Below are 12,673 nucleotides of genomic sequence, written 5' to 3' on the forward strand. Positions count from 1 at the left end.
CGTAGCGAAGGAGAAACACAACACAGTAATTGGTGGAGATACAATGGTCCTGGCCCAGGCCATAATGGACCAGGACCATTGTCTGTTGGCTGGTGGGGTATAATGTGAAAGGCTGAAGAACAGGAAAGTCTCCTTTGTCAAGTCTCATTTCTCTTCCTCGGTCTTCATGTCATTAAAAAGCTAAGTGAATGCGACGATGTAATCCATGTGTGTCAAAAATGTCATGCTTCTTCACTATAGTGAGCTCTGAGCGCTCTTTTTGGTTCACCAATGAACAGACAAAGAGGAGCTTTAAATCACCAGACAGTTCAGTCATCAGTCAACCCAAACATGATGTCTTTGGTTGGTGGGAGGAAGCCCACGCAGACACGGGGAGAACATGCACACCAGTCCGGGAACCGTAACAACGCTAACCATTATGCTGCTCCTGGTAAATTCAATTAATACTTATTCAAATTTACAGAAAAAGGTATTGCTCAATGTTGCCTCAATACCTAATGAAACCTGAGAGTTTACTGTAAGTGTAGCTAACTTAGTATAAATTGCCACACTGACCCCTACCTTTCCCCAGCAGCCCCCTTTAGCCATGTCCAGGGAGCGATCAGGGTCTCATTACCCAGCTAAATAATTTAAGGCTGACACTCCATTGCTGATTTATTCACTTGGCCTCTAAGGACACCAAACTGCTTGAATATCAGGAGGAAACTCAGACCGCACAGCTTGACCACAAGAAGCAATTTAATGATGGATGCACACAAGTCTAGACTGGTTGGTTGTTATTAAACCGCTTAATGAACCTAGATCAGATGAACTCCATTAGTTGGGGTTATGAAGGCCCTATTCATTACAAGCACATCCAGTTGTTAATGTTCCCACACTCTGGGCTATTTTAGTTAAGTGTAATTTTTTTTTTTTTTTTTTTTTTTTTTGGGGGGGGGGGGGGGGGGTGCGTGGGTTGAATTGAATTGAAGTTGAATTCTTTTCTGAATGGTTTAGCGTGGTTGAAATTAAGTATCTAAAAGCTGCTATTGGTGTTAGTATAGACTGCTCTTTGAACAGAAAGCACCGGGGGCTTTTAAAATTCAGAAGGGAAACAAAATTTATTCATGGCTGTGGTCAGAAATTTTTATTCACAGGAGACCTTATGGAGACGATTGAGAGCCGCCAGGAGGGAATCTAAAAGGACTCCCTGGAGTCTGTGTGTGTTTGAACTTTGCACTTCAAGCAGGACTAACGCACTCAAATGGAAGCACAGTGAAACACAAAAAATACTGCAAATATTTAACACACAGTACATCTGTGTGCACATATTTTGATGTGTACTGCGGCCAAATGTCTGTTTGAAGATTGTTATGCATGTGAAAGGTGTAAATTTGTGTTCTTCCCACACCGGCTGTGGGGTCTTGTGACACAAGGAATGGTGTTAAAGCTCCTAATACTCAAGGAGGTGTGTAAATATAGAGCCGTCACTGATGCCAAACCTGAAGATTAAAGGAAATAATCTGCGTGTGTCCGTGTACATGTTATTGGTCTTAATAATTGTTTATAACTCTGCTTCAGTTTCCGCTGTTTATTGACATAAATCCTCGATGAAATGCCCAGTATTCTTTTTGCTCTCCTTTTACTTTCATTTGACTGCAGAAATAGTAGTTATTGTGTGTAGATGTACACTTTACCTTTGTATTTATATAATTTGTGACGTTTTCTTTGTCCCTTGAGATGTCTACGTTCTATCATGAAACCAGAGGGTGTGAGATTGTGTGCAAGTGTGCATGCATTGTTGACGCCCTGGCATGTTTGCCTCCTTCCTTTTAGGCAAGGCCAGGCTGTGACGAGGCAAGGAAACCAGGATCCTGTTTCAGGACTGGATGAAGCTATAAGAGACCAGAGAGCACACAGCAGAGACAGAAAGAAAGACAGAGAAGAAGAAGAGAAGAACAACTCAAAGAACTAATTGGTCACAACATAGAAGTGGAGAATCCTCCTTAGACATGCATCACTCCCCAAAGCTAGACTGGGGTTAGGGGCCGCACCGATTAGTGGTCCGAAAAAGGTGAGCACAAAGAATTTGGAAAGTCGTGCAAACCCAGAAGCTCCTCCTCTTCATCTTGGTCTTTGAACTTTGCCCTTGAGGGAGAGGGGGCACCCTCTGGGGCCATGCTAGCCGCCCGGAGCAGTGGAGGGGGTGTCAGTGGGTCACACCAGCCCCCTCACGTGCACCGCAAGCAATCAGTGTCCTCTCTCAGTGGGCCAAAAGCCCACCGGAGCCACTCACAGGATGCCAAGCGCAGCTCTTCTTCTGGAAAGCAGGGGGCGCAAACCCGACACAAGGCGGCGCTGATCAGAGAGATGGAGACCTCCTGGTACCTTAAAATGTTTGGGCTTGGCAAACAGGAGACGGTTGCCCATCAGACTGGCATGCCCTACAGGTCAGTGAAGTCCATTGTGATTGTGTCTGTGTGTGTGTGTGAGACAGAAATGAGGACCAAGTTTCTGCATTTGATACAAACAGAGTGATCAGAGCTCATTGTTGAAAATCGTTTGACTTGTTGGATAAAACCATCTCACTCAAACAAACACACAGAAATGGTTAATCTTTTTCTCTCTTGGCACATCATTAGCAATATGATCACTGAATAGGTGTGTATGTGTGTACAAGTAAAGTAAATGCACATGATACTTACATACAAGTATTTTTGGGCCAGACCATGACTTCTGTCTGGTGACAAGTGGTCCCCTGCTTCCCACCACTACACACACACACACACCCACCCCTAAAGTCCATTTTAGTTTGTGAGGGTTGTGTGCCACAGGAGTCAAGCTGGCCATAACAACCTCACACAGAGTTGTGTCACCCGATCTGGCTTTAATGCTAATAGCCAGCATCTGTCTTGCCACATTAGATTGTGTTGACATTTTCTAACGCCATGGTGACAAAACATATGGAGGCTGGAGGGAGTGTTTTGATTCCTGTGTGTGTGAGGGACAGATGGAATCCTCCAATAGCGTTTCTTTTGAGGAACTGATGTGCATCAGAATTTCCACTTTTGGAAGTTAGGCTATTAGTGCAGTAAGTGTAGGGGATCAGTCTTTCCTGTCTCTCCCTCTCCCTCACTCCTCTCCTTGTTTTCACACACATGGATATTTTCAGTATTGGGTTATATCCCCCTCCTCCCCTTTCCATGTCTTCCCTCTCACCACTCTACTCTCCTTTCTTGTTTTGCAAAATGCCTAATCCATCTGTGCCCCATTCCAATCATTGAAGCCCAAAGCTCTGCATTCATTAATATGCAGTCCAGCCTTTTTCCTTTCTTCCTAACTCCTCTCCCCTCATCTTTCCTCTCGCTTTATTCTCCATCCTCCCTTTTGGTTGTACTCTCTTCACTCTCTAAATTAGAAAAACAAAGCAGAAAGGGAACAAGAGACAAGGATTATAGAGAAGTACGGACACAGTTTGGTGAGCAAATGTTGAAGCCTTCCAAATATTTAAGAAACCATTTATGTTGTACAGTAAAGGAACACAACACAGTACTACATATAATTCAATCAGATTTTTTTATTTTGTTTTTGTACTATTCAGATAACATTTACTGTCAGAAGTTTGCAAAACCTTTGTGTGTGTGTCAACTGACAAAAGCAGCAAAGTAGCTTTACCCAGAATGCAGTTTTCAGGCAAAAGGGAGGTTGCAGGTTTTCCCCTATTTAAGAAGAGAAATTGTCTTCTAAAAAAGGGCTGATAGTGTGTTGATATCTGGTGAGAGTGGGGAACACCCTGGAAAAGTTGTCATCATAGTCCAGAGAGAAAAGCCCCAGGCCTGGGGACTGAACCCTGAGTACCTTCTTGTGGTGAGGCATTACCTAAAGGAATATCTTGATTGTAGACATGCATGTTATCAGTATGGCAGCTATTTGTTTGAAAAGGAACTATTGGACATCGGCCATTTCGGCGACATCTGCCGATTTTATAAAATGGTTAAATAAAAGGCTGTAGCTTCTTTGACAAAATGGCTGACCTTGACGCCATATTCCTTCCGTGCAGAGGAGTTGGGTTGGGATATGTGATGTCCTCTGTCTTGTCATGTATGACTTCCTGCAGTCGGAGAGGCAAAGCCAAACTACTAATAGTTATGTTATGTATGCTAATAGTTAGTTAATAGATTTTTCAATTTATAAAAAAAATGTATATTGATTAAACTGCTTTTGCCACACTTTAACATTTTATATTGGTTATTATATAACACGTATTGTATCACATAAGGGGGTTGTTGGTTGCTGAACAACGCCCCTAATCTGTGATATATGTCTGTTCCATGGTATGTCAGTTATTGCTTTAATATCAAGCTAGCCGGCCCAGAGGCACTAAAACCCAAAAGCATGGTGCTCCCACAGCCGTACTTCACTGTTGGGATGTATTCATGTTGGTGTGCAGTTCCTTTTTACACAATACATAGAGCTGCAGGTTTATCGACACGTGACCTTAATTGTTTATGCAACCTTAGTTTCATCCATCCATAAAGCATTCTCCCAGCAGTGATTTACTGTTAATTTTGGCTTTTTTAACCTCACCGGTCATTTTGTGCTTTTGGAGTTGTCTTAGTTGGGCACTTACTTCAGGTAGAGTAGCCATAGCCATTAATTCATTTCTATTTATAAACATTTTCTCAGACTGGTTTCTGTTGAATCTGATCTCTTTAAGACTTGTAACCACCTCATCTTCGTGTCAGTATAGTCATCGTCCAAATTTACCAGGTTTGGATGATGACTATAGTTGCCTGGTTCACTGCATTGTGAATGTGTGGATTTTATATTAAGTATAAAGAAGAGCAAAGATGTATGTTATTAGGCAAAGTTAATAGTTTTTGTTCATTATTATAAATTATATGTAGATCTGACCATATTTTAACGCAAGTCTTAACGTATGTGTCTGCATCGATAGAAAAATTCTACTGTGTATTGATATGATGCCTCGTGTCAAAACACTCATCAACTATGCCTGGTTGTTATTTCAGTTGTGGGCTTTAAATGTTTTATTACAGTTGGCTTAGTGACATGCTGATGGTGGCTGCACACTTCACATGCTCTTTATTTACGGGCTCATAAAGAGAGCCACCCGTGGTTTGACAAACAGACTGACAGGTGCACGTAGACCGTGTGTGTTGAATAAGCATGTTCCTGAAGTGGTGAGCTCAGTGCACCAGCAATAAAAAGAACTCTGTTGTGTGAATCACTGTAAGATTAGTGCAGCCTTCACATATACAGCACACAGAGACAAACAAAAATACACTGTTCAATGAATTCACCACAGAGAAACAATATTGATCATGGGTGTATCACCACTACTAATATGGACTCGTTAAGAGAATGAGGAACGATTTACTCTGACCTAGAAAGGACATGAGCATGAGATGAACCCCTCCAAAAGTCCTGTTGTTGCCAATCAGCCAACTTTTGCATTACACACTCACACAGTCTGCCAGCTATTCTCTTTGTGCCACTGATGTGGATGCCAAACAGCAGGCGATGGCTAGATACCCTCTCTCACTTGAATCAGAACAATTGCTGTGATTTTTAGTCCTCCAGTGATTCTGCATAAATACTTGGGCAGAATATAACCACAGAAATTCTGGGCTTTTGAAACCAAGATAAAAATTGTTATTTCTTCCTCTGAACTATGTAAATATTTTCCTTCTGCAAATTAATCTAATTATTATTTTTACATAGAACAGAATATTGCAAATCATTTTTTTTCATTTCATTGTATTTGAAAACTTATTGAAAATCTCAATATATTTTTTCTGATTGATGTGACAATTTAAATTGGTACTATTACATTTAATTATATATATCACAGCAATTACAGTGTTATGTTTGGATAAGCAGACCAATACAATTGATTTTGAAAAACAGGAGCATTCTTTACTGAATAATAAGAAGATCTTGTACAGAGTCTAAGATAATCAGGTTATGCTTCGATAGAGCAAAATTTGTGACCAAGCAGGTACTACCACTGCTGACAGTCTCAGATAGCCATTCAGTAAGAAGAGAAACTTTTTCTTTAATAAGCACTTGACAATTCAAGCTTGTGCTCATATTCTAGTTGTGTTCTCCAATCCCAAGATCTTGATCCTTTTAGAGACCTGTAGGGACTTCCATCTTTGCTGTTTGGTCACCTAATAGACGACTCTGAGACGAGATTAGCAGTTTAGACACATGGCAATGCCAGATCCAAACATGGGCTTTGATTTGCACTGCAACTACTTCTTTGGCTTTGGAGATGAGCCTGCTGGAAGTATCCATCCGACAATAGATAACATTTTGTGAAAATTTTAATACAATTTATGACATAGCAAAGCAAGAAATTACATTATTTTTCTTCTTCTGAGGACTTTTAACATCCTTCAGTGATTTAGAATAATAGTCAGAAAACAAGGACTGCGATGACAGCTGTAACGTTGATTATGTAATGCAGCACTTGATGTATTGTCTGTGTGTTACAGTCGGTGTACAATATTATCATCCTCACTTTGCTCTCGCTCTTCAGCATTAAGCTCAATTTTCAATGATAATAACAATGGGATTTAGTGGAGAATGTAGGCCAACACAGTGGTGTTAAACAGGAGCAGGACAGTCCCTGAGGGCTGGAGACTGATCACTGGCATAATTATTGCTGCCATAGAGTTAGATGGCATAGAAATGTGCTGCTTCTTCGTATAGAAACATTGTTTGGTACATGGCTTGTGAAACGCGCAAATTAAGCAACAATAAAATGTATTAATTGCATGCAATGGCATGCTGCTCTACCTGTTCTGTTTCTATAACACAGTACAAACTGGGTAATTATCAGACATGCAATCACTACATAGGGATTCACTCACTGGAGGTAGTGGTTGATGTGGGGGCAGAATGAAAGAGAGATGTGCTAATTAGTCTCAGGGAACATAAAGTTGATTGGGGAGGAAAGTTTGAGATGAAAAGCAGGTAAGACACCCATTGAGGAGATGAAGCGGGAACAGTGTTGGAAGGGAGTTAAACCAATGCCTTAAATCTGCATTTGTTTCTCATAAAGCATGCTTACAACTACCGCAACGCTCAACTAACCCCTGTCTCCCCATCAGAGATCCTGCCACATTCCTTTTCTTCTCTGCTCCCTCTCTCTTTTTGTGGTATTCTTATCAGTGACTCACCTGCTCGCATGTCAAGTGGCTCATTGGAGAATGTCAGACAGATAAAGAGAAGCATCCAACATAAATTTGAAAGAATCAAAAAAGTAAAATGGATAGAACTTTTTTTGTAAATCAGCATCAACTGCGTCTTTGTCTGATATAGGTTCATGGAGGATGGATCAAACGTATGTCCATATAGGCTCTGTGCAGGGATGTGTATGTGCCTAGTGTCTATAAATACACTGTAAACACTCTGACATTGCATAAGCTTGGCTGACTTTTCTGCTGCCAGGCAGGATCAGTTTTTCCACCCATCCTGCTGGACAATGGACACAGCTGCCCGAATGCCAACCCCCTACCAAATTCTACATGTTTGGGTGTTCATGAGTGCGGCTCTGTTTGCTTTGCATTAACAGAGTTATAGTCTCAGAATATTTACTCTTATCCAGATGAAGTGAAAAAGTCATCCTTGCATCATGCCGAGTGTCCGCTCTGGAAACAAAGTTTCGATAAAAGAAAACTTTGTTTCCAGAGGGCTGGAGACCTGTGGCACGTAATTCAGTGCTTTAATATTTTGAATAATGTGTGGGCAGACACTGTGTTTGTATGGGGGAAGAGTGACTGTATGCGTTTTTAAACAAAAATTTCCTGATATGGGAGAATGTGGCATTCCTCATGATTCCCACAATCCACTGGAGGACCAGACATGATGTCACTGAAATGTCTCATGAGGAGGCCAGAGGTGAGAGATTATATGCTCTCTGTGTGTGAGAGAAATTGTGTGTTTGCATGTAGAGTAAGAAAGAAAGGGCTTAAAAAAGAGGCTTCCATGTTTCATTTTGTGGTTCACTTCATTGCTAAAACGCAGCCCTCAGACTATGCGCAATTGTGCATAACACGCTCTTGGCTGTGTGTGCTTAAGTCTGTGAGTGTGTGTTTATTTTAGGTGTTTGTTATGGGCAAAACTCAAGTGAATGCTTTATTTAGAGAAGAAAGGGCGTCCAAGTGGAAGTATTAAGACTTGCAGGACAAAAGAAGTCGGAAATAAAATTTTTTGGGTGGACAGGGGGGTGTGGGGGGTTGGCAATGGTTATTTAAGTAATGTGGAAACAAAAAATAATTTACAGAGTATGAAAGTAAAAGCTCAAGATGCTGAAAAAGAGGCGTGTGGAAATCAGGAATAAGTGAAAGGGCTTGTGACATAGGGAATACTGAAAGACAAAGGAGGGATGATAGGGAAAGTGGGGGGGGGGGGGGGTAAGAGGAGGTTGGAGGGAGAAAGAGTAGAAGGATGGAGAAAGCGAGAGAGAGAGAGAGAGAGAGAGAGAGAGAGAAAAACAGACGTTGAGAGAGAAACAGAGAGGGAGGGTGGGGAAAAATGTCCCAGATTCCCATGCCATTTAATAGGGAGCAAAACCAAACTGAGCTTATAATGTAGACTGGCTGAGCAGGGGGCAAAGTGACAGCACGAGGGTGTGTGTTCTGTGGTGATTTGTTGTGTGTGTGTGTGTGTGTGAGTGAGAGAGAGAGAAAGCAGAGTAGACTGGGGAAAACAGAGAAAGTGAGAGATTGGGGGGGTTATCTGTGTGCCTCTCTATCTGCATGTGTTAATGTGCACTGAGAACATATGTAGCACAGCCCACGGTAGAGCACATGTAAGGAAAAGCCTATTTTTGCTGTGTGGATTTGCAGCCTGCAGATAATCTAGAAATGGACTTTGAATATTATTTTTCTGTTTTTTGAAGTTGGATTTTTCTCCACTCTTTGTTAATTTTTGAATAAGAGCTATATCTTATGTGGAGCTTCATTCTGAGGAATACTGCACGTTTTTTTTTTTGGCTTTGAGCTTTAATCAGACACACACAGTGAGTCCTCTGCTTCGTGCAGCGCTGTGTGGGTGAGGGGCCTACCTGGATTAGTCCAAACGTACATGTTTGTGGGACAGACTCACAGACGAAGGGAGAGACTAAAAGAGAATAAAGTGAGGAAAAGAGCAGAAACATGTATCTGTACAAAGCAACCTGCCCGGAGATTCCCAACCCAAAGCAGAAGGGACCCAGAAGTCAGGGAGGTGTCCAGTCTCAAGGCCTGGGAAGACTGCCCAGCCAGGCGTCCTCGGGGACGGGGCCTCGGGCTTATGCCCCTCTGATGCTGTGGACGGCAAACAAACACAACAGTGTGGTGGAGGTCAAACAGCTGGAGGAGTTCCTCAACTTCCACTCGCTGTCATTGCACAACACCGTGAAGAGCCAGACAGGCATGATCTACAGGTAACCTCACCTGCGGATGCTTTGGTGAGACGTCCCTGGATTTCATGCTAGCTTTATACTCCAAGGCTCCCACCTTCAGGCTATTGAGTTGCAACCCTAAAAGCTTTACTGTTGAGGAGTGGGGCGATTGTAATGTTGCATTATTGATACACTTTGAGGCAAAAGTTGACTTTCTATATATTTGAAATTTGTTGCTGGCTGTGTGATTTGTGGTCTTTTGGGAAGCATGTGCACATTAAGTCATGTTTGCATGCTGAATGTTGACGCCGGGTTTTGTTTGAAAAGATGGTTGGGTGGACACACTTTGGAGCTGATGTTCGGAGAAAATCTTGGAAAATATTTTTTTTAATCTCCAGATGTCAAGAGGCAAAAAGCAGCACATTCATCCCATCTACTGTCTCACCGACTTCGGTCACCCCTTGTCATATTGTGCGATGCCCGCTGCATCAGAAGGACTGTGGATGGGCTTATGCTTGGGTAATTTGTTTCTGACTTTGTGTTTGTTCTATGGTGCATATACAGTGGCACAACAAAACATTTTAGATGAAACTTGATTGAAGTAATCATAGATATTAATGGTGCCTTGATTGATCAGAAGATAGACCTTCACATGCACTGTATAGAAAATAAGGATTCAGCTGTTCTGTTAATGGCTCATATTTATTAAATGTCTTTTGTGTTGTTATTTTGAAGATAATCCACTTCCTAAAAGAGTGTTCCTCAGGCACTGGTAAAGACCCGCTGCTGTTGTGCCTTTGTTATTTTTCTTCTTGTTTGTCATCTGTAACTAAGCATATTGGTGAGTGGTTTGAATGAGAGTGACTGGAACATTGTGGATCACAGCTCAGCCCTGCGGCTCGACAGCAGCATGCCTCTGCCTTCAATGTGTTGTTGCCTCCAGTGAAGAAGAAAGCAGAAGAGTGATTTGGAATTAAATATATGGTTTCTTCGGTTGGTTGTAGTTTACTACACTTAACCCTTTATATGTCCAGGACAATTACACATGAACATGAATCCTCTTTTACAACAACCACTTACTTACTTACTTGCAGATCGTAAGACATATTTTTTACTGTCCTCCTCAAATATTGTTAGATACTCAAAAACATGACAGGAAAGATGAAATGTTAATATTTCATTATCTGATTTTGAAAGCATGGAGGGAAAAAAGGAGCATGTATACAGGAAACACCTCTCTTTACCACAAGCAATGTCATGTTCCAACTAACCCAAGCTTACCGAAAGCAAATAATATTCAAACTAGGCCCCAAAATGCTGTATAAACATGTGACTCCATGTGTGTTTTCTGTTTAGAGACTGCTGGCTTAGTGTTTCCAGGAACTGTATTTTGGTCGTTTGAAAAGCCCTTCCATTCCCGAGGCCTCTCCACACTGATGCTGTGGCTATATACTGCAAACGTGACCAAGGAACAATCAACGTGATAATAACACATAAATTTGTGCTGTTGTTGTGTCTCCACATAAGTCGTGACTGCAAATAACATGAACTCTCCATCACCCCTCTGTGTCAGCGAGTGAGCGACAGAAAGCGGGGGTCGGTGGGGGTGGGGGGGTGGTCTATATCCCTGTTGGGTCAACCTGTGGGGGCTCATATGGCCTAGTATCTGTTCGCACTCTGCCTTGGGACCAGGGCGTATGTGTATGCATAAGTCTACACGTGTTTGCTTCAGAGTTTGTCATTATCGTCATGGTAACCTCATAAAACAGCTGGCTGTCCGTGTCCTTTTCCAGGTCAGTGTGTACCAGTGGTCAAGAGCTGTGTGGTCATCTGTACACAGCACTCCTGACACACACACACGATCTGTAAAACCAAAATCTGATGAAACATTGTCAAGTGTAAATATTAAAATAAAATCCTTTTACTAACATGAACATTCCAAAGCAAGTGATACAAATTAGTGAAGTGCCCTCAGTGTCCTTCCAACCAGTTTCCCTCTAAATCCTTCAGGGCTGTGTTGAGAGAGGTGAGTCATGACCTGCTAAAGTCTACAAAAGCATTCTCTAACTCAGCCTTTACTGCTTGTGACCTCTTAAAATAAAGACAGGGCTACATATGATGTCCCTCTCACAGGTTCTTATGACAGCTCCTGCAAAAAAAGATTTTTTTTTTTCCCTCTTTCTGAATATATTATAGAGGTCTTTAAAGACCAAGCTATCTAGTTTTTCACAAGGAAATGATTGTTTAATGAACAGTTAGAAGGAAAAACGTAGAAATATGTTCTTAAAAATTTTTAATAATCCCAGAACCAACCCTGAAGTTTGGAACCATTGTGCTGCCTCAAATCCCTGAAACTGAATTTCAAATGTATACCCGTTTTAATGTTCTTTTACCCTGACCAACAAAGGGGGAAAAAAACAAAAAAACAAAACCTCAAAAAGCACAGATGCGAAGACACAGTACAAGCGGATATGCCCTCACATGCCCTGCAGTATATTATTCATGTGCGTGTATTTTCAGTTGTGATAGAGCATCTGTGTGTATGTTTGTGAGACGATAACTGCTACCTCTTGTGTGTGCATGTTCATTGTATCGTTAATGTGCTTTTTAACCATGCTGGCGCAGTGACAATTTACTGCTTTACACTTGAGAACATATGTATTCAACAATCCCCCAGGGCTAATGTGGTGAATGCTAACACAAATTATCTGGTCAGGCCCAGATACTGTCGCTGTATGACGACATCACTGAAGCGTGTCAAGCAGAAATCTGCCATTTTGTCCAAGAAAGAGAAATTAGAAAAAGAAGCTGATTTTTGACAGCCAGCCTAGACACAAGTTAGCCCTGAACACCTTGACACCAAATGACATCCAGCACAGATTCTCGTGTTTTCCTCCGAATCAATCATTCTTCTTTTCATTTGCTGTTTTAGCTAAGTACTCTAGTCCTGCATAGCATTGAAGAGGGTAGAGCTGTTGCAGTTGGCTAATATTAAAGGCCTCCACCAGCTGTCATTTTTGAATTGCATTTAAAGTGGAGGAAGTCCTCTTCCCTTTGACTGAAACAAATTTTGTCAGAAGTTAACTGTCCAGGAAAAGTAGATTCAGTCAATTTTAAAATGCTGGATTATGCCACTTGAGATTCAGTAATAAGTTCTGTTTTGTGTTTCCACTGGGCTTTCTGTGACATTTACTTTTGTTCAATCAACATGTTCCTGTAAAAAGGAGACATTTAGTCAATCTCCCTTCAACCTAAATGACATAGTAGTTACAGATGGTGGTT

General features: G+C 41.5%; 1 protein-coding gene across 2 annotated transcripts in view; it reads left to right on the forward strand.

Moving 5' to 3' along the window:
• The first annotated feature begins 1,980 nt into the window (after nt 1-1,980).
• The window catches only part of kcnab1a (potassium voltage-gated channel subfamily A regulatory beta subunit 1a), an 86,056-nt gene continuing 75,363 nt past the window's right edge, over nt 1,981-12,673 (forward strand). Inside the window, exon 1 of one of the 2 annotated variants that reach the window (XM_029517136.1) lies at nt 1,981-2,429. In XM_029517136.1, the coding sequence (XP_029372996.1) occupies nt 2,158-2,429 (272 nt within the window). In that variant the 5' untranslated portion in view covers nt 1,981-2,157. Of the gene's footprint in view, nt 2,430-9,407; nt 9,434-12,673 lie in introns of those variants that run through there. The other variant, XM_029517139.1, reaches the window with a different exon arrangement.

Source organism: Echeneis naucrates, chromosome 13 (assembly GCF_900963305.1).
Source record: "Echeneis naucrates chromosome 13, fEcheNa1.1, whole genome shotgun sequence".
Taxonomy (NCBI): domain Eukaryota; kingdom Metazoa; phylum Chordata; class Actinopteri; order Carangiformes; family Echeneidae; genus Echeneis; species Echeneis naucrates.